The sequence below is a fragment of the Phaseolus vulgaris genome, chromosome 10 (assembly GCF_000499845.2).
Source record: "Phaseolus vulgaris cultivar G19833 chromosome 10, P. vulgaris v2.0, whole genome shotgun sequence".
Taxonomy (NCBI): domain Eukaryota; kingdom Viridiplantae; phylum Streptophyta; class Magnoliopsida; order Fabales; family Fabaceae; genus Phaseolus; species Phaseolus vulgaris.
The window spans coordinates 21,166,359-21,191,084 of record NC_023750.2 but is presented as its reverse complement, the minus strand read 5'-3'; the positions used below and the strand labels follow the sequence as shown (position 1 = coordinate 21,191,084).

The window sequence follows — 24,726 nt, the reverse complement described above, 5'->3', positions numbered from 1 at the left end:
GGCCTGATATCTCGTTTCTGGGCCCTGCAACACCTTGCTCACAAAATAAATAGGCTTCTGAGCCTGATCTTGATCCTGGGCGAGCACCGCGCTCACCGCCCTCTCAGTCACAGCGAAATACAACCTGAGAGGGGTTCCCGCCAGTGGCTTGCACAGAACCGGCGGGCTCGCCAGATATTCCTTCAGCTTGACGAAAGCTTCCTCGCATTCTTTCGTCCAAGCGAACTTGTTATTGCGCCGCAGACATTGAAAATAGGGATGCCCCTTTTCTCCGCTAGCTGACACGAAGCGAGATAGGGCTGCCATCCGACCTGTCAGCTGCTGGACTTCTTTCACTGTAGCCGGGCTTCTCATCGCCAAGATGGCGGCACACTTGTCCGGGTTGGCCTCTATTCCCCTTTCAGTCAAAAGAAAACCCAAGAACTTTCCAGCCTCCACGCCGAAAATGCATTTCTCCGGGTTGAGCTTCAACTTGAACTTGGCGATCGTCGTGAATAATTCTTCCAAGTCTGCCACGTGCTTGCTCTTCTCCTGCGAGGTCACGACCATGTCATCGACGTAGGCTTGCACGTTCCTTCCCAGCATCGGTGCAAGTACTCGATCCATCAACCTCTGGTACGTGGCCCCCGCGTTCTTCAGCCCAAACGGCATCACCTTATAGCAGTACCACGACCTCTCCGTCATGAAGGCTGTTTTTTCTTCATCCATGGGATGCATCTTGATCTGATTATAGCCCGAGAAGGCGTCCAGGAAACTCAGCAGCTTGCACCCTGCAGCACTATCAACCAGGGCATCAATGCTTGGTAAAGGATACGAATCCTTCGGGCAAGCTTTGTTCAGATCGGTGAAATCGACGCACATGCGCCATTTCCCGTTGCTCTTCTTCACCAGCACGACATTCGCCAACCATTCAGGGTACTGGACTTCCCTGATGTGGCCTGCAGCGAGGAGTTTCTGGGTCTCATCCCTGATCGCCTGCCTCCTCTCTTCGTTAAATTTCCTTCTCCTTTGTCGCACCGGTCTCACCATGTTGTCCATCGCCAGATGATGGCACAAGAAGTCGGGATCGATCCCAGGCATGTCCGAAGCGGACCAAGCAAACGCGTCCAGATGCCGCTCAATCACCTTGGCGATCTGGTCCTGGAGATCGATCTCCAGAGATCTTCCGAGCTTGAAAACTTTCCCCCCGATCTCCTTCTCGAGCCACTGCTCGACGGGTTTGGGCCTGGATTCTCTGACGATCACCGCCTTGGCGATTCCCAGTTCCCTCGCCTCCTCGGGGCGATTCCGCGCCTCTTCCTCCTCCAGGCCAGCCTCTCTCTCCCCCAGCTCAGCGTCTACCATCTCTACATCCCTTCCAGCGATATCCTCTGTTGCCGGCGGTCTGGGCTTCACACCGGGAGGTGGGGTGGTTGTTACATAGCTCACGGACCTTTTGTTTTTCAGGCTATTCTCATAGCACCTTTTCGCTTCTTTCTGGTCCGACTTGATCGTGATCACCACCCCTTCCATGGACGGCAGCTTCACCTTCATGTGCCGAGTCGATGGAATTGCACCTATCCTGTTAAGAGTGGGCCTTCCCAACAGGATGTTATATGCTGAAGGGGCGTTTACGATGAGGTACTTGATTTTCTCCGTCCTCGACCCAGCCTCATCGGTAAACGTGGTTCTCAGCTCAATGTACCCCCTGACCTCCACCTGGTCGCCAGCGAACCCATACAAGCACCCTCCATAGGGCCTTAGCTGGTCAAGGGGCAATTCCAGCTGCGTGAAAGTCGGCCAGAACATTACGTCTGCCGAGCTTCCTTGGTCCACCAGAACTCTATGGACCTTCCTTCTCGCCGTGATCAACGAAATAACAATGGGATCGTTGTCATGAGGCACAACGTCCCGAAGATCCTGCTTTGTGAACGTAATGTCCACCTCCGGTGAGTGATCTTCAAACATGTCCACTGCCATCACCGATCGCGCATACTTTTTCCTCTGCGATGCGGTGCATCCACCACCTGAGAAACCCCCTGCAATGGTGTGGATCTCCCCATGGATTGGCATCTCGTGTTGCTGGGCTTCTCCACCTGCCGGCTGGGAACTCGACGCTCCTCCGGTCCTTCTGTCCAGCAGATAGTCGTTTAGGAACCCGCTCTTAACCAGATCGTCGAGCTGGTATCCTAAAGACAAACACGAGTCCAGGTTGTGGCCAAAGCACTGGTGGAACTCGCACCAGGCGTCCGGTTTTGACCCCAGCACCTTGTCGCCCACCTTCTCGGGCGCCTTCAACCTAGCAGATATGTTAGGGATAGCGATCAGGTCCGCTAGTCCCATGACGAATTTGTGCTTAGGCGGGCGATTGTACTCTCGGCGTGCTGGTTGTTGGCGTGCTGGCGGTTGGCGCGCTTGGCTTCTTCCCTTATTTCTCCTATCGTAAGGATAGCGAGTCCTTTGGTCTTTTCTGGCCGCCGCTGCCGTTTCCAGCACCCTCTGTGGCTGGATCCTGGTCTGGGCGCGTGGCCTGGCGGGAGCCACGCTGCCTCTCTTCTCGGCGACTTCACTCTCGTCGGCGATGTGGGCCACCGCAAGTCGCCTGACTTCAGCAAACGTTGCTGGATGAGCCCTGATCAAGGCCTTGCAGAATGGCCCTGGTTGCACGCCCTTCTTGAAGGCATAGACCAGCATTTCTTCATCCTTGGCCGGCGATCTGACCATCTGCGCTCCGAAGCGATTGAGGTAGTCTCTGAGGGACTCCCCATGGTACTGCCTTATATCAAACAGATCATAGGACACCCTGGGCGGTGCCTTGTTCACGATATACTGCTCGACAAAGATTTTCGAGAATTGTTGAAAATTAGTTATGTGGCCATTAGGCAGGCTCACAAACCACTCCATCGCCGTTCCCTGGAGCGTGCTCACGAACATCTTACAGTAGACGGCGTCCGACCCTCCCAACAGCATCATCTGTGTGTGGAACGTGGTCAGATGAGCCTCTGGATCCTCCACGCCGGTAAAAACAGCTTTAACCGGAACCACGCTCGTGGGAATTGGCGTGTCGGTAATCGCCTGAATGAAAGGCATTGGGAAAACACGAGGTGGCGTCGACGGTGCCACCTCTTCAGCTGAAGAACGACCCTGCTGCTCCTGAAGAGCTCGACGCAGCTCCTCAGCTACCTTGCTGAGCTCCTCGTTCCTGGCGCGAGAGGCGACCAGGTCTTCATGTATCCTTGCCTGCTCCACGCGCGAGGCTTCCACAGTCGCCTGCAACGAGCGCATCATTTCTGCCATCTGCGCCATGGTCATGGCGGCGTCGCCTTCAGCTGCGACGGGAGCCACGGGACTGGAACGATTGCTTCTCATCTTTCTCATTAACTTCAGCGAACCACAGAAATACAGCAAATAACACTTCAACCACGAACGAATCAGCGATCAATCGGAGAAAACTCAAGAAACTGCGCAAGAACCCAAGAACACCGCAAACCTTCGCAGAAAACCACCAAAGAACTCTAACTTCCACCAGACAGATCGCGCGCAAGCAACAAAAGACCTCACTCCACCGATTGAAAGACAAACAAACGGCACAAAACACAAACTCACCGAACGAAACTCAAAGAAACTGCAAACGACGGTTGCACCAGCACACAACCGCGCAGAAAACCTCGAAAACTTCCACGAACTCACGCTGTGGATGGGAGCACGTTTTACACGGTCCCACGGTGGGCGCCTGATGATCCTGCCTGTTGACCGGAGCGCTGGAGAATGCCTCGTCAAAGGATCGACGTGCGCGCCGCTTTTCACTTCCGTTCCTCCTCTGGATCTATCTCAAGAACCTGCAAAGAAACGATACGGCGCCGCTGCGGCCGATCGCACTCCGACGCTTAAGTCAGTGACGGTATCACCAAATACTAAGAACTGGAACCGTGCAAACTCTCTCTCTCACGAACAGCTCTGTCACTCGCAAGCGTAAAGTGTATGAACTGAACGCGCGCGTACCTTAGAAAATCTGTTAAGAACTCTTATATACCTGGTGGTTTTCTCTCTCCTGGCAGTTACAGACTTGGACACGTGGCTCGCATCCAACTGTACACGTGCCATCATCTGGAGGCTCCCTGACTTGGCGCTGCTTCTATTCTCATTTTGGCTAAGTTACCTATGCATGGTACTGCCCAGTGCATAGCTAACTCAGGAGTGCGATCTCTACTGAAACTGGCGAGTTAGGGCCTTCATACACCTTCCCTGTGGTCTCGCCGGCCGCCTTCATAATCTGCTTCTCCTTCGTCTTCGGCGATGTGCTTATTCTGGCGATCTCCGACTGCCTGGTCGCCTGAGTCTACATCTGGCGACTTCATCTTCAACCTGGCGATCGCCTATTCTGGTAAACTGGAAATCGGAACACGCCAACTTAACAATCGGCGACCACACGTGCCTCCCGACTTCCTTCCCACCTGCCAACCTGGCGCCTTGTCAACACGCCTACACTGTAGCAGGATGCCACGTCATCGCACCCGACCACCAGGGCGGTACAACAAGTGATGTAAAATGTTTCAAATGCTTAGGAAGGGGACACTATGTTGCGGAATGTCCAACAAAAAAAACTATGTACATGTTATCAAATGGAAAAATAGACAGTGAACCTTTAAGTGAAGAAGAGAAGGAGGATGTAGAGGTGGAGTTGGATGCATTGGAGGGTGATTTGTTGATGATTCGAAGGCTTTTAGGAAGCAAAATGCAAGCTTTGGACCAAACCCAAAGGGAAAATATTTTCCATACTAGATGTTCCATTCAAGGGAAAATATGTTCACTCATAGTTGATGGAGGAATTTGCACCAATGTAGCTAGCTCAAGACTAGTTACCAAATTGAATTTGGAGACAAAACCGCACCCAAGGCCATATAAGCTTCAATAGCTTAGTGAAGATGGAGAGATGACAGTGAGTAAGTAAGTGGAGGTGAACCTATCCATAGGACAATATAATGACAATGTCTTGTGTGATGTGGTTCCAATGGAGGCAACTCACATTTTGTTAGCGAGGCCGTCGCAGTTTGACACCAAGGCTATTCATGATGGTTTCACCAATAAAATCTCTTTTATGCAGAATAATAAGAAGATCATTCTCAAACCCTTATCTCCTAGAGAGGTGTGTGAGGATCAAATCAAATTGAGAGAAAAGAGAGTCCAAGGGAAAAGAGAGATGAGTGAAACACCTAAACAGAGCAAGAGTGAAACACCTAAAAAGAGAGAAACACATGAGAGAAAAATGAGTGGATTACTGAAAGTGAATGAAGTGAAAAAGTTGCTACTTTCTAGCAAACCCCTTTACTTACTTTATTGCAAAAACAATACTTTGGTTGCTGACCATTCTAATAAAATTAATTTTATTTCTAGTGTTGATTCTTTGTTGCAGGAATTCCAGGATGTGTTTCCAACTGATGTTCCTAGAGGACTCCCACCCCTAAGAGGAATTGAACATCACATTGACCTTCTTCCAGGAGCATCTTTGCCTAATAGGCCAGCTTATAGAAGCAACCCTCAAGAGACAAAGGAGATCCAAACTCAAGTAGAAGAACTGATGAACAAAGGATGGCTGCAAGAGAGCATGAGCCCCTGTGCTGATCCAGTTATTTTGGTGCCTAAAAAGGATGGTTCTTGGAGGATGTGCACAGATTGTAGAGCACTCAATAACATTACCATCAAGTATAGACACCCTATTCCTCGGTTAGATGATTTATTGGATGAATTGTACGATGCTTGTATATTTTCAAAAATTGACTTAAGAAGTGGTTACCATCAAATTAGGATTAGGGAGGGGGATGAATGGAAAACTGCGTTTAAAACAAAATATGGATTGTATGAGTGGCGTGTGATGCCATTTGGGCTAACAAATTCCCCAAGCACTTTTATGAGATTAATGAACCATGTTTTGAGAAAATTTTTGAGCAAATTTGTTGTGGTGTATTTTGATGACATCTTGATCTATAGTACTAGTTTGGAATTACATGAGGAACAGTTGTGTGCTGTTTTAAATGTTTTTAGAACAAAAAATTTGTATGCTAATTGTACCGCCCAGGTAGTCGGAAGTGATGACGTGGCAGCAAGCTATAATATAGGCGTGTTGAACGGGATACCTGGCTGACAGAAGGGAAGGAAGTCAGGGGGCTCGTGTAGTCGCCAGTCGTTAAGTTGGCATGCCCCGATCTCTAGCATACCTAAACCGGCGGTCACCAAGTCGTTAAGTTGGCGTGCCCCGATCTCTTACGTTCTGGTCAACAGGCAGGATCATCAGGCGCCCACCGTGGGGCCGTGTAAAACCTGTCCCCATCCACATTGTGAGTTCTTGGAGTTTCTGTAGTTTCTGTGTGGTTGTGTGCTGGTGCAACCATTTTCCACCGTTCATTCAAGCTTTTGTTCGGTGATTTCAAGTTTTCCACCGTTCATTCAAGCTTTTGTTCGGTGAATTCGAGTTTTCCACCGTTCGTTCGAGTTTTGTTCGATGAATTCGAGGTTTCTACCGTTCGTTTGGGTTTTAATCGGTAGTGTGAGGTTTTCCACTGTTCGTTCAAGCTTTCGATCGGTTTTCTTGGAGTTTCTTGCTGTTCGCGCGGTTTTCAATCGGTTGTTCGGTGTTTTTTTCCGTTCGATTGTGTTTCTGGTTAGGGAATCGGGAGCTTGCTGGAGAAGCGGTGGTTTTGTGGTGAAGTTGCAAGTTTCTGTGAAGGTTTCGACGTCCGAATCTATCGGCGTGCTGTTGCAGTTGTGTTTGCGGAGGTTCTAGGGAGTTTGAGAATTTCTAACCGGTTGATTGCTGGATCGATCGTTGCTGGAGGAGGTTTTGTTCGTCGAACTTTGGTTTGCCGAGTTTTCATGAGAAAGATGAGAAGCAACCGTTCAAGTCCCGTTGTGCCAGTTACTGCTGAAGGCGCCATGACCATGGCGCAGATGATGGAGATCATGCGTGCGCTGCAGGCGAATGTGGAGGCCTCGCGCATAGAGCAAGCAAAGATGCATGAGGACCTAGTCGCCTCTCAGGCCAGGAATGAAGAGCTCAGCAAAGTGACTGAGGAGTTGCGCCAAGCTCTTCAGGAGCAGAGAGGACGCCCGGTCGCTGAAGAGGTCGCACCGTCGTCGCCACCTCGCGTTTTCCCTATGCCGTTTGCTCAGGCGATCACAGACACGCCTATCCCTGCGAGCGTGGTACCTGTGAAGGCTACTTTCACCGGCGTGGAAGACCCTGAGGCACATCTCACCACGTTCCACACGCAGATGATGCTGTCAGGAGGCTCGGATGCTGTATATTGCAAAATGTTTGTGAGCACGCTCCAGGGAACAGCGCTGGAATGGTTTGTGAGCTTGCCTACAGGTCACATAACCAATTTCCAACAGTTTTCGAAGCTTTTCGTCGAGCAGTACATTGTGAACAAGGTGCCACCCAGGGTGTCTTATGACCTGTTCGACATAAGGCAATACCAGGGAGAGTCCCTCAGGGACTATCTGAATCGTTTTGGAGCACAGATGGTCCGCTCGCCTGCGAAAGACGAGGAGATGCTGGTATACGCATTCAAAAAGGGCGTGCTGCCGGGACCTTTCTGTGAGGCGCTGATTAGGGCTCACCCCGCCACGTTTGCTGAGGTTAGGCGACTTGCGGTGGCCCACATCGCCGACGAGAGTGAAGTCGCCGAGAAGAGAGGAAGCGTGGCCCCTGCTAGGCCACGTGCCCAGACCAGGATCCAGCCACAGAGGGTGTTGGAGACGGCGGCGGCCAAGAGGGATCAAAGGACTCGTCATCCTTATGACCCAAGAAAAAACAAGGGAAGGGGCCCAGGGCGCCCCAGGGAGTACAATCGCCCGCCAAAGCATAAGTTTGTCATGGTGTTGGCGGATCTGATCGCCATTCCCAACATAGCAGCCAGGCTTAAGGCACCTAAGAAAGTGGGCGACAAGGTGTTAGGACCAAAACCAGACGCCTGGTGCGAGTTCCACCAGAGTTTTGGTCACACCGTTGATTCGTGTTTGGCACTGGGGTACCAGCTCGACGACCTGGTCAAGAGCGGTTTCTTGAATGATTACCTACTGGACAAGAGGACGGGGGGCGCGTCGAGCTCCCAGCCGGCGGGTGGTGAGGCTCAGCAGCATGAGATGCCCACTCATTGAGAGATCCACACCATCGCTGGAGGTTTCTCGGGTGGTGGATGCACCGCATCACAGAGGAAGAAATATGCAAGGTCTGTGATGACGGTGGACATGTTCGAGGACCACTCGCCAGATGTGGACATCACGTTCACGAAAGAAGATCTCAGGGACGTTGTGCCTCACGACAACGATCCCATAGTTATCTCGCTTGTCACAGCGGGAAGGAAGGTTCACCGGGTACTGGTGGACCAAGGAAGCTCGGCAAATGTGATGTTCTGGCCGACTTTCACACAGCTGCAATTACCCGTCGACCAGCTGAGGCCCTATGGAGGGTGCTTGTATGGTTTTGCTGGGGATCAGGTGGAGGTCAGGGGGTACATCGAGTTAAGAACTACATTCACGGATGAGGCGGGCTCGAGGACGGAGAAAATCAAGTACCTCGTCGTGAATGCTCCCTCAACGTACAACATTCTGTTGGGAAGACCGACACTCAACAGAATAGGAGTTGTGCCCTCGACCAGGCACATGAAGGTGAAGTTGCCGTCTATGGAGGGGGTGGTGATCACCATCAAATATGACCAGAAGGAAGCAAAGAAGTGCTATGAGAATAGCCTGAAGAATAAGAGGTCAGTAAGTTACATCACGACCACCCCGCCTCCCAGTGTGAAGCCCAGGTCGACGGCGATGGAGGCGACCGCCGGCAGCGATGTCGTCATGGTAGACGCTGAAGCAAGGGGAGAGAAAGCCGATCGGGAAGAAGAGACGAGGAACCGCCCAGAGGAAGCGAGGGAACTGGGAATCGCCAGGGCGGTGATCGCCAGGGAAACTAGACCCAAACCCGTCGAAGAGTGGCTCGAAAGGGAGATCGGAGGAAAGGTCTTCAAGCTGGGAAGATCTTTGGAGGCTGAACTCCAAGACCAGATCGCCAAGGTGATAGAGCGGCATCTGGATGCTTTTGCATGGTCTGCTTCAGACATGCCGGGAATCGACCTCGACTTCTTGTGCCATCACCTAGCAATGGACAACCAGGTCAAACCAGTGCGGCAGAGAAGAAGGAAGTTTAACGAGGAGAGGAGGCAGGCGATCAGGGATGAAACACAGAAGCTCCTCGCCGCAGGCCATATCAGGGAAGTCCAGTACCCTGAGTGGTTGGCCAATGTCGTGCTGGTGAAGGAAAGCAATGGGAAGTGGCGCATGTGCATCGACTTCACTGACCTGAACAAGGCTTGCCCAAAGGACTCGTATCCTTTGCCAAGCATAGACGCCCTGGTCGACAGCGCTGCAGGGTGTAAGTTGCTCAGTTTCCTGGACGCCTTCTCAGGGTACAACCAGATAAAGATGCATCCCATGGATGAAGAGAAGATCGCCTTCATGACCGAGAGATCGTGCTACTGCTACAAGGTGATGCCCTTTGGGCTGAAGAACGCGGGCGCCACGTACCAAAGATTGATGGATAGGGTACTTGCACCAATGCTGGGAAGGAATGTGCAAGCGTACGTGGATGATATGGTCGTGACCTCGCCGGAAAAGAGCAAGCACGTTGCGGACCTGGAGGAGTTGTTCACCATAATCGCCAAGTTCAGGTTAAAGCTGAACCCCGAGAAGTGCATTTTTGGCGTGGAGGCAGGGAAGTTCTTGGGATTCCTCTTAACTGAAAGAGGAATAGAGGCAAATCCTGATAAGTGTGCTGCCATTTTGGCAATGAGGAGCCCGGCTACTGTGAAGGAGGTGCAGCAACTTATAGGTCGGATGGTCACCCTGTCTCGTTTCGTATCAGCTAGCGGAGAGAAAGGCCATCCGTACTTCCAGTGTTTAAGGCGAAACAATAAGTTTGCCTGGACGAAGGAGTGCGAAGAGGCCTTCGTCAGGCTTAAAGAGTACCTGGCGAGCCCGCCAGTTTTGTGCAAACCCCTGGTAGGAACCCCTCTCAGGTTGTATTTTGCTGTGACTGAGAGGGCGGTGAGTGCGGTGCTCGCCCAAGACCAAGACCAGGCTCAGAAGCCTATTTATTTCGTCAGCAAGGTGTTGCAAGGCCCGGAGGTGAGGTATCAGGCCTTGGAGAAAGCTGCACTGGCTGTGGTATTTTCGGCGAGGAGGTTGCGCCACTATTTTCACAGTTTTACAATACTGGTGATGAACGACTTGCCCATCCAGAAAGTCCTGAAGAAGCCTGATGTAGCTGGGAGGATGGTGAAGTGGGCGGTGGAGCTGTCGGAGTTCGACATCAAGTATGAGCCCCGAGGTCCGATCAAGGGGCAGATTTTGTGGTCGAACTCTGGTCAGAAGCAACACGAGTTGAAGGGGATGATTTTCGTTGGGTGCTCTCGGTGGACGGATCGTCGAACCAGCAGGGTAGCGGTGCTGGAGTCATTCTAGAAGGGGCCAACGGCGTGCTGATAGAACAGTCCCTGAGGTTTGCCTTCAAAGCCAACAACAGTCAAGCAGAGTATGAGGCGTTGATCACCGGAATCTTGCTGGCCAAAGAGATGGGAGCTAGGGTGCTAATGGCTAAGAGTGACTCGTTATTAGTCACGGGACAATTAACAGGCGAGTTCCAGGCCAAGGATCCACAAATGGCGGCTTACTTGGAGTATGTGCAGGAGTTGAAGGGTTCCTTTGTCTCGTTTGAAGTGGTGCATGTGCCCAGAGAGCAGAATGCCCGAGCAGACTTGCTAGCTAAGCTCGCCAGTTCGGGCAAGGGGGGTAGGCAGAGGATGGTGATCCAAGAAACTCTGAAGATGCCTAGAGCATTTGTGGCAGACCACCTGGTTCTTCAGATAAGCAAGTCGATGGAGAAAGCAGCGAGGAGTCACAGGTCCTTGACTCAGGAGACCTTGAGATCGCCGAGAATAAGAGCACGTCGGGGGGAGAGGGTGAACATGACGCAAGGTTGTGCCACACGTGAGCCAGACACATGGATAACCCAGTACCAGCGCTGCCTGGCAGATGGCCTTCTCCCGCTGGATCCGACAGAGGCTAGGAAGGTAAAGAAGAACTCCAACAAGTTCACCATGATTGATGGCGAGTTGTATAGGTTTGGGTTCACACACCCACTCCTGGAATGTGTGCACGGGGAAAAATGTACAAGAATTATGGCCGAGCTCCATGAAGGGATATGTGGAAGTCGCGTCGGGGGTCGAGCTCTGGCTGCAAGAACTCTCCGTGCAGGTTACTACTGGCCAACAATGAGGGAGGACTGCAAGAAGTATGCATAGTGTTGCAAGCAATGTCAATAGCACGCCGATTGGCACAAAGCGCCTCCAGAAGAGTTAAAGTCGATTTACAGCCCTTGGCCGTTTCATACGTGGGGAATTGACATCCTGGGACCTTTCCCATTGGCGATCAGGCAGATGAAGTACTTGGTGGTGGCGATTGAATATTTCACCAAGTGGATCGAAGCAGAACCAGTAGCCCAGATCACCGCACACAAGATCGAGAGCTTTGTATGGAAGAACATCGTGTGCCAGTTTGGTGTGCCTAAGCGCCTGGTGTCAGACAATGGGACTCAGTTTGCAAGTCACCTGCTGAAGAAACTGTGCGAAGAGGTGGGAATTCAGCAGGTGTTTGCATCCGTAGAGCACCCTTAGACAAACGGCCAAGTAGAGTCCGCCAATCGGGTGTTGCTAAGAGGCTTGAAGAGAAGGCTAGAGAAAGCCAAGGGATCGTGGGCTGAGGAGGTACCCCGCATAGTCTAGGCGTACCACACCACCGAGCAGTCAGGAACTCACGAGACCCCGTTTAGCTTGGTCTATGGATGCGACGCAATGATTCCAGTGGAAATCCAGGAGAGCTCGCCGAGATTCCAGCACTTTGTAGCGGAACACTCGAATGAAGAAAGAAGGTTGAATCTGGATTTGCTGGATGAGGTCAGGGAGGAGGCGAGAGTAAAAGGCGAGGCAGTGAAAAGGAGGATCGAACGAAGATACAACTCGAAGGTGATGCCAAGGCAGTTTAAAGAGGGCGACCTAGTGATGAGGAAGGCCCACCAGTACGAGATGGAAAACAAGTTATCGCCTAAGTGGACAGGACCGTTCAGAATAACCGAGGCGCTCGGGAACGGCGCCTACCGCCTAGAAACATTGGAAGGAGGGGCGATTCCTCGCACTTGGAACGCCACACACCTCAAGTTATATTACAGTTAAAGCTTTGTAAGTAGAAACGAACATGAAAAGATTTGCAAGCTTTCTGTTAAAACAGTTTAAAGGGGGCACTCTTTTTTCCCTAAGAAGGGCTTTTAATGAGGCCACCCAATAAAAGAAGAATTTTCAAGCTTACGTTTTTGAGTTTGCATGCATATTTGTGTTGAATGAAGAAAAAGTGCATGCTCTCAGTTAAAGTTTTAAAGTCCCCATCGCTTTTTGGCGATCGGCGGCACAGTTAAAGTTTGAAAGTCCTCATCGTCTTTCGGCGATCGGAGGCACCAGCAATGATTAAAAGACCTCAACGCCCTCGCGCGTTCTGAGGCGAGAAAGAGATTAAAAGTCCTCCTCGACTTTGTGCGAGTGCAGGCGAGAACAGATTAAAAGTCCTTAGTGCATCCAGGGAAGAGGAGATGTAGTTCCTGGGCAAAGTAGAGGCACTAGATAAAGTCCTTCTCTCCGTTGAGCGAGTTCAGGCAAGATAAAGTCCTTCTCGCCGTTGAGTGAGTTCAGGCAAGATAAAGTCCTCCTCGCCGTTGAGCGAGTTCAGGCCAGATAAAGTCCTTCTCGCCGTTGAACGAGTTCAGGCAAGATAAAGTCCTTCTCGCCGTTGAGCGAGTTCAGGCCAGATAAAGTCCTTCTCGCCGTTGAGCGAGTTCAGGCAAGATGAGCTGAAAAGTCAGGGGTGTTTATGACCTTAAGTGGTGGGAAAGGAAGGAAATGCCTTTTCCCTTTTAAGTGAAACATCAATATTGACCCAGTAAGACCAGATCATTGTTCTGAAACTCAGGGAGGTAGAGAAGGATCTGAAAAGCGCCTCTACCCCCAGATGAGGGAACAATGATCAAGTTACGAAGATGAGAAGGGCCACATCGCCAGAATACTACGGCAATCAGAAGAACCACAGGCGATGACAGGAGTAAAGGCCCACTTCGATGGAGCAGATCAGGTGAACTGCATCTTAAAATATCAGTTTGGTTTGAAACTTGCTGTTTAGTATGTAGTTTCACGCTGAAGTTTGTTACCTTAAGTTCACAAGTTATTAAAATGTCATCGTTTGAGAGTTGATAAGTTGCTCAAGCTTTGCTTCGAGTTAACAGTTTGATGAGTTGTTATGAGATTGATGGTTTGCTAAAGTTCAAAGTGCGAGTAAGAAAGCATATGAAGGTTAAAGAATGCGGAGTAAACAGAAAGACGAGGTGCAAAAGCGGAAGAAGTTATAATAGAAGCGGTATCAGTTCAAATGCATAAGAAGAAAAGAAAAAAATTGTTACAAGTAAAGGTCGTACAAACAGAAATAAGCGCTAAATCTCAGGAAACAAGTGGTGGAGGGAAGCAATCAATCTTCAGAAGGCACGATCTTCCCATCCACCACTTCGTTGCAGATCTACACCATGGAGAGGTCGAGCTCGGGGTACTGGCAAGCGATTTGCTCCAGGGCGGCGTCGAACCCGGCGGCAAGGACTTGGGCGGAGCTTTGCCCGAGCTCTTCGGTTTGTTGCTCGAGCTTTTCAGTTTGTTGCTTCAGTTCGTCAGCTTGTTTCTTCAGTTCTTCAGTTTCCAAGCGAGCTTGAGCAAGGTCTTTAGCAACCTTTTTTCCTTCGTCCCGCGCCTGGGCCAGCTCTGCAGCAGTTTTCTTGCTTTCCTCTTGAGCCTTGGCGAGCTCAGCCATGGAGTCGTCCCTTTCATTCTTGACCTTTCCCAGGAGTACCTCCCGATCAGCCGACCTTTTCTCAAGGTTCTCCACCTTGGTTGCATCCGCTTTTATTGATGCCTCCAAGTTGGCCACCTTGAGCCTGTAGGGAACCAGCTTACTCTCCAGCTCGATTTTCTCTTGAGCTAGGAGGTGCAGTTTCTGGCGCAGATTGGAGGCCTCCTTGCGTGCGCCCCTCAGCTCAACTCTAATGGCGTCCTCCAGCCTTGAGTGATCGCTTTCTGCCATCATCAGATTGCAAGACAATTTTTCTGCCTCAATCCTTATCAGGCGATTCTCCTCCTAGAGCATTGAGATCTCGTCCTGAAGCCTCTTGTTCGAGCTCTTCACAGCCTTTGTTATGATTGAAGGGAGGTCCTCTGCCATCATCTTTAGTTTAGCTGTGAAGGGCCCCCAGAACTCTTCGATCGGGGGGGAAGGCTTGCAGCTGTTGTTGGTGGAGGTGCTGAAGGACTGGTGCTGACTTTCACCACCATCCTCTTGAATTGGTAGAGCGAGGGGGGCTTATTGGCGTGGTGGTGAAGTGGGAGATTCGGTTATGAGAATTGGCGAGTTGTGGGCACCTTCATCTCCACCTGGTGCGGCCCCAGCAATAGAGGTGGTTGAAGGAGGACCCTCTCCAGCAGATACAAACGGCGTGGAGGCGCTTGGAGGGTTCTCTATGAAGTTGGGCTCGCTGCCTTCAACCACAGGGAGCGCGACCGCCAAGGGTGTTGCTTGGACTAGCGGTGTTGGAGCTGGGGGAGAGGCCGATGTTGGTGTTAAAGCATAAAGATACACAGGCTAAGGTTGACAATGTGAGAAAGCAACATAAAAAGGTTGAAGCACAAGTTGAAGAAAAAGGTGAAGGTTCTTCTAAACAAGCTAACAAAGGAAGAAAGAAAGTAATCTTTGATCCTGGAGGTGGGGTCTGAGTACACATGAGGAAAAAAATGTTAACTAGACAAAGAAAATCCAAGCTTCAACCTAAATGGGATGGACCTTTTCAAGTGTCAGAAATGATTAATGACAATGCCTACAAGATTGATCATCCAGGTAAGTACAATATGAGTAGCACTTTTAATGTGTCTGATTTGTCTCCTTTTACTACAGGTGATGAAGCTTTGGATTTAACTTCAAGTCTTTTTCAAGAGGGAGGGAATGATGCAGACATCCTCCAAGGTCTTTCTCAAGAGGGAGGGAATGATGCGGACATCCAAGCCCAAGGGCGGCTAATCTTTTGGAGGCCCACATTTTAAAAAGACTAAGTTGATTACACGCACAACAAGATTGGAATATTAAAATAAAATAATATTATTATTTTATTTGGAGTTAGGATTTGAACTCAGGACCAAGTACAGAGTATCAACCTAACCACTGGGACAAATGATCATTCTTGAAATATAAGTATTGTAATATTGTCTTATTTTCTTACAAACAAGAAAAGACCTCTAGCTAAATTTGTAATTTATACACTGTTGGAACTCATAACAGGGAAACGAATATTTTGACAATTTTAGAGAGTGTTTCTCTGCTAAGGTTTTTCCCTGCATCTTGCGATCTTATCAAGAATCCACCAATTCTTGTGACGATCATCCTTAGGCTTATCAAACTTTTTTTGTGGCACCATCCTTTATCCAGGTTTCTATTGTTACTGTTTTGAATTTATTCCGTTCCGTAATCCTAAATTCCCAATTTTATTGTTATTTCTATTTGAATTCATATCATTAAGGAAAATAGGTTTAGGGTTTAGGGTCAGGAACAACAAACCCTCTTTGTGGTGCAGAGATTTGAAGTAGATTTGGAAGTCAGAGGAGTGGGGAGGAAGTTTGAAGACGGTTGTAATTGGAAGGTTGGAAAAGGGACAAATATTTTGTTCTGGGTAGGATCTGGAGTCTTGAAAAATAGATTCCTGAGGTTGTTTTCTCTATTTGACAATAAGGAGGCAAAGTTAAGCAACTGCGGAGTTTGGGTCAATAATGTTTGGTAGTGGAACTTAACTTGCAGAGGGGAGTTTTTTGCTGGGAAGAATCTCAGGTATGCCAGTTGTTTGAGGTGGTATCCTCTAAGAGCCTCGCCTTGGAGACTATGAGCCTGAAAATTTTTATGTCAAGTCTACTTACAGTTTATTAAGGGGAGAGGAAAAAAAGGATTGTTTGGGGATGTACAACTTTTTCTGAAGGATTAAGGCTCTTCCTTCAGCTCATGTCACTACTTGTAGGGTGATTGAAAACAAGATTGCTACCAAGGTCAACTTGGAGAGACGAGGGGTTTAGGTTGAGAGCAATCTTTGTTGTTTGTGTAGGGTGTCAGAGGAGTGTCGACAAGTCATATGTTCTTCGGTTGTAGAGTCGCTTGGCTAGCTTGAAATCTTTGTTACGCTTGGTTAGAAGTGAGTTCGATAAATCTTCTCTCTCCTGGGTCACATTTCGAGTAGTTTAAAATTCTTGATGCGACCACTTCAATTAATCTTATTTTGGGTAATGTTTGGATTGTGTTGGTAAGCAAGATTTGGAGGCATAAGAATAATTGTTTATTCAATGAAGGAGTGGTAGACTATTCCGAAATTTTCTCCTTGGCATAGGTTAAAGTTTGGTCTTGGATCTCGTCAAAGGTACCTTCAGCGAGTTTCTCATTCTCTGATTGGTGCCTAGAACCTCTTATATGTATGTACTCAATTAATAGTTGTTGATAGGGTGACGAGGTTGGACTTTGAATTTTAAGTCGTTGTTTAGATAGTTGTGGCAAGTTAGGGTTCTTGAGTTGTATGTCTCTTTAGAGAGAGAATGGTTTGTTGAGTGTTTTCCGGTGAGGTTGAGTGTTTCAGTTGAGAAAAGAGTGTTCAATCTATGGTGGATACTTCATTTTTCTTCACAAATTTTCCACCAGATTATTTCGAAAAGGATCTTTGGAAAATTTTCCAAAGATGGGGACGAGTCTTAGATGTTTTTATCTCCAGAAAGCTAAACGCTAGGAATCAGCGTTTTGGGTTTGTAAAATTCCAGAGTATAAGGGATGTGGATGTGTTGGAAAGACAGTTAGACTCTATCTGGATCGGTTATTGAAACTGCGGGTTAACAAGTTGAAATACAGTAAACGTGAATATCCAAAAAAAAAGAGTGGAATCCTAAGCGGGGGTCTTTAACAACTCGGAATGTGTGGATCCAGAGAAAACAAAAACATTCTTTCGTCCAGGTGGTCAAGAGCGGGTGTGAGAGTCCTCCTTTGAAGGCTTCGGTTTTGGATGAAAATTTGATTTCTCATAGTGTCAAGGTTGAATCCCCTTCGTGGTTGGAGAAGTGTTATGTCGGGAGGTTGTCTAAAGCTTCTAATGTTTAGACAGTGAAAGAGTGCTTATTCTTGGGAGGGCTTAGTTTTGTGAGGGTTAGATCACTGGGGGAACAGTTCATCCTTTTGTCAAGTGAATCTTCAAACTCTCTTGAGAAGCTTATTGAAGAAAACAAAGAGTGGTTAGACGGTTTTTTCAATTCACTCTTCCTCTGGTCCGAATCTTTTGTGGGAACTGAAAAGCTCGCCTAAGTCTGATGCTGAGGTATCCCGTTGACGCTCTGGAACAGACAGTGTTTTGAGTTGATTGGAGCTCTAGTTGGTTTGTTATTCAAAGTGGACGAGGCAACCAGCGCTTGGGAGGTTTTAAAAATTGCAAGGTTACATATCAGAATTCCGGTGGGTGAGGTGGCAAATTTAGTTAAAAATGTAAGGATTATCGATACTTTGTATCAAGTTGTTATCGTTGGTTGACTCGCTCGCCGGTTGACTCGAACGACAGTCTCTGGCCCACTTATCTCCTTCTGAGAATCGAACTTCCTTGGTTGAAGAATCTCTCACCTGCAAAGACAAAAGGCGCCTTGACGGTCGTTTGCACTCCGACGCTCAAGTCAGTATTGGGGCAAAGAAACAATGAGTGTATAAAGTAGTTTCAGCCTTAGAAACCATGTACCTTGCTAGGGTTCTTAGCACCCTTTATATAGGTTGCAACTAGGGTTTACTTTTGTTTTGTTACCCAGGTCTAGGGTTCCTTGGAGAATGTCCCTGTGCCGCTATTACACAATCTTAGCATAATCTGGCACATAAGACTTCCCTTAATTGGAGTGCAACGACTAACAGAATGGCCACCAAGGTACCAACTCATGCATCCATGCTACAGGGCCATCTATTCTATGGGTGCCCTAAGTGTTCACGTGCCATGCATGCAGGCTACCCTTTGAAACCCTAACCCTAATGGGCCTTGGCGCCTCCAAGGGTTCTTTACTTATGTCGCGCCCGAATGCGCCATACACCCCACGTGCATGGATCCCTCGTGACTTAGGCTTTCTTATATATGAGTGTTTCATCTAATAACTAATATGATTTTGGGGGCCCACCTTACGTGTCCCCTCTTTACTATCTGACACCAATGTCTGATGTTTGAGATCTTCTCTGAAGTCGATGATCGAGGACTGGTCGGTACACAAGTGTCCTTAGAAGAAAAGATTTGTGCGGCTGACCCTCCTCTTGGATGCCTCCACTCTAAGTGGGGTGAAAATCGAAGGGCGATTCCGAGGCACGTTTTGATGATAGCCTTGAAGAAGAGTTCTCTATTTTAGAGGTTTCTCAATATGGAGTGCGGGTAGAGTAAATGATGGCGAGGAGGTCACCGTGCAATGTCTGACAGCGGAGGGAGAGGGATGCCAAGACGTGATGCATGCAAAGTAATTAATTCCGTCAACAGTGGAGAATGCAAAGCATTTAATTATGTCGTTAGTGGAGCACATAAAGTAATTAATTCTAGTGTTAGTGGAGCACATAAAGTAATTAATTTTGTCAATAGTGGAATTACCCCTCCATTGGGAAGTCAAAACGTTGCTTGGGAAAGAAAAGAGGAGGGTAAAGTATTTTTGGAAGAAGAAATTAAGAATTTGGTTTGGAGTTGTGATTGCTTGAAAAGCCCTGGTTCGGACGACTTTGGTTTTTTAAAATTTAGCTGGGATATTATCAAGAAGGATATCATCTTGGCTGAGAATGAGTTTTCGAAATATGGAAAGTGGCCCAGGGGCACAAATTCTTCTTTCATCTATTTGGTTCCTAAGTCGGATAATCCTCAATAGGTTGATGATTTTAGACCTATTTTTCTTGTTGGGTGCTTATATAAAATTATTTTAAAGTTCCTTTCTTTGAGGTTAAAAAGGTGACCAATAAAGTTATCGACTCTAGGCAATCTGCTTTCCTTGAAGGTAGGGGATTAATGGATAGTGTCCTTGTGGCTAATGAGGTATTAGAGGAAGTAAAGAGGAAGAAGAAGTCTTGCGTAGTTTTTAAGGTGGACTACGAGAAGGCATACAATTCAGTGAAGTGGGAGTTTATGTATTACATGTTAGCCAGGTTGGGATTTTGTGATAAGTTGATCCTGTGGATTAAAGCTTTTTTGGAATCTGCAACTGTTTCTGTTCTTATTAATGGGAGCCCAACTAAGGAATCCTCTCCTCTAAAGGGCTTGAGGCAAGGTGATCCTCTTACTCCATTTTTGTTTCTTATTGTACCGCCCTGGAGGTCGGATGCGATGACGTGGCATCCTGGTACAGTATAGGCGCGTTGACAAGGCGCCAGGTTGGCAGTTGGGAAGGAAGTCGGGAGGCACGTGTAGTCGCCGATAGTTAAGTTGGCGTGTTCCGATCTCCAGCTTACCAGAATAGGCGATCGCCAGGTTAAGGACGAAGTCGCCAGATGTAGACTCGGGCGACCAGGCAGGAGAAGCAGAAGAAGAAGGAGATCGCCAGAATAATCACATTGCCGAAGAGGAAGGAGAAGCAGATTATGAAGGCGGCCGGCGAGACCACAGGGAAGGTGTATGAAGACCCTAACTCGCCAGTTTCAGTAGGGATCGCACTCCTGAGTTAGCTAGGCACTGGGCAGCACCATGCATAGGTAACTTAGCCAAAATGAGAGTAGAAGTAGCGCCAAGTCAGGGAGCCTCCAGATGATGGCACGTGTACGGTTGGATACGAGCCACGTGTCCAAGTCAGTAACTGCCAGGAGAGAGAAAATCACCAGGTATATAAGAGTTCCTAACAGATTTTCTAAGGTACGCACGTTCAGTTCATACACTTTACGCTTGCGAGTGACAGAGCTGTTTGTGAGAGAGATTTGCACGGTTCCAGTTCTTAGTATTTGGTGATACCGTCACTGACTTGAGCGTCGGAGTGCGATCGGCCGCAGCGGCGCCGTATCGTTTCTTTGCAGGTTCTTGAGATAGATCCAGAGGAGGAACGGAAGTGAGAAGCGGCGCGCACGTCGATCCTTTGACGAGGCATTCTCCAGCGCTCCGGTCAACAGGCAGGATCATCAGGCGCCCACCGTGGGGTCGTGTAAAACGTGCTCCCATCCACAGCGTGAGTTCGTGGAGGTTTTCGAGGTTTTCTGCGCGGTTGTGTGCTGGTGCAACCGTCGTTTTTGGTTTCTTTGAGTTTCGTTCGGTGAAGTTTGTGTTTTAAACCGTTTGCTTGTCTTTCAATCGGTGGAGTGAGGTTTTTTGTTGCTTGCGCGCAATCTGTCTGGTGGAAGTTCGAGTTCTTTGGTGGTTTTCTGCGAAGGTTTGCGGTGTTCTTGGATTCTTGCACGGTTTCTTGAATCTTCTCCGATCGATCGCTGATTCGTTCGTGGTTGAAGTGTTATTTGTTGTGTTTCTGTGGTTCGCTGAAGTTAATGAGAAAGATGAGAAGTAATCGTTCCAGTCCAGTGGCTCCCGTCGCAGCTGAAGGCGACGCCGCCATGACCATGGCGCAGATGGCAGAAATGATGCGCTCATTGCAGGCCACTGTAGAAGCCTCGCGCGTCGAGCAGGCAAGGATACATGAAGACCTGGTCGCCTCTCGCGCCAGAAACGAGGAGCTCAGCAAGGTAGCTGAGGAGCTACGTCGAGCTCTTCAGGAGCAGCAGGTTCGTTCTTCCACTGAGGAGGTGGCACCGTCGACACCGCCTCGTGTTTTCCCAATGCCTTTCATTCAGGCGATTACCGACACGCCAATTCCCACGAGCGTGGTCCTGGTTAAAGCTGTTTTTACTGGCGTGGAAGATCCAGAGGCTCATCTGACCACGTTCCACACACAGATGATGCTGTCAGGGGGGTCGGATGCTGTCTATTGTAAGATGTTCGTGAGCACTCTCCAGGGAACGGCGATGGAGTGGTTTGTGAGCCTGCCTAATGGCCACATAACTAATTTTCAGCAACTCTCGAAAATCTTTGTCGAGCAGTATATTGTGAACAAGGCACCGCCCAGAGTGTCCTATGATCTGTTTGATATAAGGCAGTACCATGGGGAGTCCCTCAGAGACTACCTCAATCGCTTCGGAGCGCAGATGGTCAGGTCGCCGGCCAAGGATGAAGAAATGCTGGTTTATGCCTTCAAGAAGGGCGTGCAGCCAGGGCCATTCTGCGAAGCCTTGATCAGGGCTCATCCAGCGACGTTTGCTGAAGTCAGGCGACTTGCGGTGGCTCACATCGCCGACGAGAGTGAGGTCGCTGAGAAGAGAGGCAGTGTGGCTCCCGTCAGGCCACGCGCCCAGACCAGGATCCAGCCACAGAGGGTGCTGGAAACGGCAGCGGCGGCCAGAAAGGATCAAAGGACTCGTTATCCTTACGATAGGAGAAACAAGGGAAGAAGCCAAGCGCGCCAACCGCCAGCACGCCAACAACCAGCGCGCCGGGAATACAATCGCCCGCCTAAGCACAAATTCGTCATGGGGCTAGCGGACCTGATCGCTATCCCTAACATATCTGCTTGATTGAAGGCGCCCGAGAAAGTGGGCGACAAGGTGCTGGGGTCGAAGCCGGACGTCTGGTGCGAGTTCCACCAGTGCTTTGGCCACAACCTGGACTCGTGTTTGTCTTTAGGGTACCAGCTCGACGACCTGGTTAAGAGCGGCTTCCTAAACGACTATCTGCTGGACAGAAGGACCGGAGGAGCGTCGAGTTCCCAGCCGGCAGGGGGAGAAGCCCAGCAACACGAGATGCCTATCCATGGGGAAATCCACACCATTGCAGGGGGTTTCTCAGGTGGTGGATGCACCGCATCGCAGAGGAAAAAGTACGCGCGATCGGTGATGTCGGTGGACATGTTTGAATATCACTCGCCCGAAGTGGACATTACGTTCACCAAGCAGGATCTTCGGGACGTTGTGCCTCACGACAACGATCCCATTGTTATTTCGTTGATCACGGCGGGGAGGAAGGTTCACCGAGTTCTGGTGGACCAAGGAAGTTCGGCAGACATGATGTTCTGGCCGACTTTCACGCAGCTAGAGTTGCCCCTTGACCAGCTGAGGCCCTATGGAGGGTGCTTGTATGGGTTCGCTGGCGACCAGGTGGAAGTCAGGGGGTACATTGAGCTGAGAACCACGTTTACCGATGAGGCTGGGTCGAGGACGGAAAAAATCAAGTACCTCATCGTGAACGCCCCTTCAGCATATAACATCCTGCTGGGAAGGCCCACCCTTAACAGGATAGGCGCAATTCCATCGACTCGGCACATGAAGGTGAAGCTGCCGTCCATGGAAGGGGTGGTAATCACGATAAAGTCTAATCAGAAGGAAGCGAAAAAGTGCTATGAAAATAGCCTGAAAAATAAAAGATCAGTGAGCTATGTCACAACCACCCCACCGCTCGGTGTGAAGCCCAGACCGCCGATAATGGAGGAGGCCGCTGGAAGGGACGTAGAGATGGTAGATGCTGAGCTGGGGGAGAGGGATGCTGCCCTGGAGGAGGAAGAGGCGCGGAATCGCCCGGAGGAAGCAAGGGAACTCGGAATCGCCAAGGCGGTGATCGCCAGAGAGTCCAGGCCCAAACCCGTCGAGCGGTGGCTCGAGAAGGAGATCGGGGGGAAGATTTTCAAGCTCGGAAGATCTCTGGAGGTCGATCTCCAGGACCAGATCGCCAAGGTGATTGAACGACATCTGGACGCGTTTGCCTGGTCTATTTCGGACATGCCCGGGATCGATCCCGACTTCTTGTGCCATCATCTGGCGATGGACAACATGGTGAGACCGGTGCGGCAAAGAAGGAGGAAATTTAATGAAGAAAGGAGGCAGGCGATCAAGGATGAGACCCAGAAACTCCTCGCTGCAGGCCACATCAGGGAAGTCCAGTACCCTGAGTGGCTGGCAAATGTCGTGCTGGTAAAGAAGAGCAACGGGAAATGGCGCATGTGCGTCGATTTCACCGACCTGAATAAGGCTTGCCCAAAGGATTCGTATCCTTTACCAAGCATTGATGCCCTGGTTGATAGTGCTGCAGGGTGCAAGCTGCTGAGTTTCCTGGACGCCTTCTCGGGCTATAATCAGATCAAGATGCATCCCATGGATGAAGAAAAAACAGCCTTCATGACGGAGAGGTCGTGCTACTGCTATAAGGTGATGTCGTTCGGGCTGAAGAACGCGGGGGCCACGTACCAGAGGCTGATGGATCGAGTACTTGCACCGATGCTGGGAAGGAACGTGCAAGCTTACGTCGATGACATGGTCGTGACCTCGCAGGAGAAAAGCAAGCACGTTGCAGACTTGGAAGAATTGTTCACGACGATCGCCAAGTTCAAGTTGAAGCTCAACCCGGAGAAATGCGTTTTCGGCGTGGAGGCTGGAAAATTTTTGGGTTTTCTCTTGACTGAAAGAGGGATAGAGGCCAACCCGGACAAGTGTGCCGCCATCTTGGCGATGAGAAGCCCGACTACAGTGAAAGAAGTCCAGCAGCTGACGGGTCGGATGGCGGCCCTATCCCGCTTCGTGTCAGCAAGCGGAGAAAAGGGACATCCCTATTTCCAGTGTCTGCGGCGCAATAACAAGTTCGCTTGGACGAAAGAGTGCGAGGAAGCTTTCGTCAAGCTGAAGGAATATTTGGCGAGCCCGCCGGTTTTGTGCAAACCACTGGCGGGAATCCCTCTCAGGTTGTATTTCGCTGTGACTGAGAGGGCGGTGAGTGCTGTGCTCGCCCAGGACCAGGATCAGGCTCAGAAACCTATTTATTTCGTGAGTAAAGTGTTGCAGGGCCCAGAAACGAGATATCAGGCCCTGGAGAAGGCTGCATTGGCTGTGGTGTTTTCGGCGAGGAGGTTGCGCCACTATTTCCACAGTTTCACAATACTGGTGATGACTGACCTGCCCATCCAAAAGGTCTTGAAGAAACCTGACGTTGCAGGAAGAATGGTGAAGTGGGCAGTCGAGTTGTCAGAGTTTGACATTAAATATGAGCCTCGAGGCCCGATCAAAGGGCAAATCTTTGCAGATTTTGTAGTCGAGCTCTCTTCAGAGGCGACGCGGGTTGAAGGAGATGATTTCCGTTGGGTACTCTCGGTGGATGGATCGTCAAACCAGCAGGGTAGCGTTGCTGGTGTCATATTGGAAGGACCCAACGGCGTGCTGATCGAACAATCGTTGAGATTCGCCTTCAAAGCCAGCAACAATCAGGCAGAGTATGAGGCGCTGATCGCCGGGATTCTGCTGGCTAAAGAGATGGGAGCCAGAGTGCTGATGGCTAAGAGTGACTCGCTGCTAGTCACAGGGCAAGTAACAGGCGAGTTCCAGGCTAAAGATCCACAAATGGCGGCTTACTTGGCGTATGTGCAGGAATTGAAGAGTTCCTTTGCCTCTTTTGAAGTGGTGCATGTGCCCCGAGAACAGAATGCCCGAGCTGACTTGCTTGCTAAGCTCGCCAGTTCGGGCAAGGGGGGTAGGCAGAGGACAGTGATTCAAGAAACTTTGAAGACGCCGAGGGCATTTGTAGCAGATCAC

The 24,726-nt window shown here is 49.6% G+C and overlaps 2 protein-coding genes across 2 annotated transcripts; one reads left to right on the top strand and one right to left on the bottom strand.

Annotated features, from left to right (window-relative positions):
• Window positions 1-13,641: 13,641 nt before the first annotated feature.
• Window positions 13,642-14,196, bottom strand: LOC137816623 (uncharacterized). Its single transcript, XM_068619845.1, has one exon. The coding sequence runs from the start codon at window positions 14,194-14,196 to the stop codon at window positions 13,642-13,644; it is 555 nt and encodes a 184-aa protein (XP_068475946.1).
• Window positions 14,197-14,888: 692 nt separating this feature from the next.
• Window positions 14,889-19,534, top strand: LOC137816615 (secreted RxLR effector protein 78-like). Its single transcript, XM_068619831.1, has 3 exons — window positions 14,889-15,003; window positions 15,061-15,129; window positions 19,182-19,534. The coding sequence occupies exons 1-3, from the start codon at window positions 14,889-14,891 to the stop codon at window positions 19,532-19,534; spliced, it is 537 nt and encodes a 178-aa protein (XP_068475932.1).
• The last annotated feature ends 5,192 nt before the right edge of the window (window positions 19,535-24,726 follow it).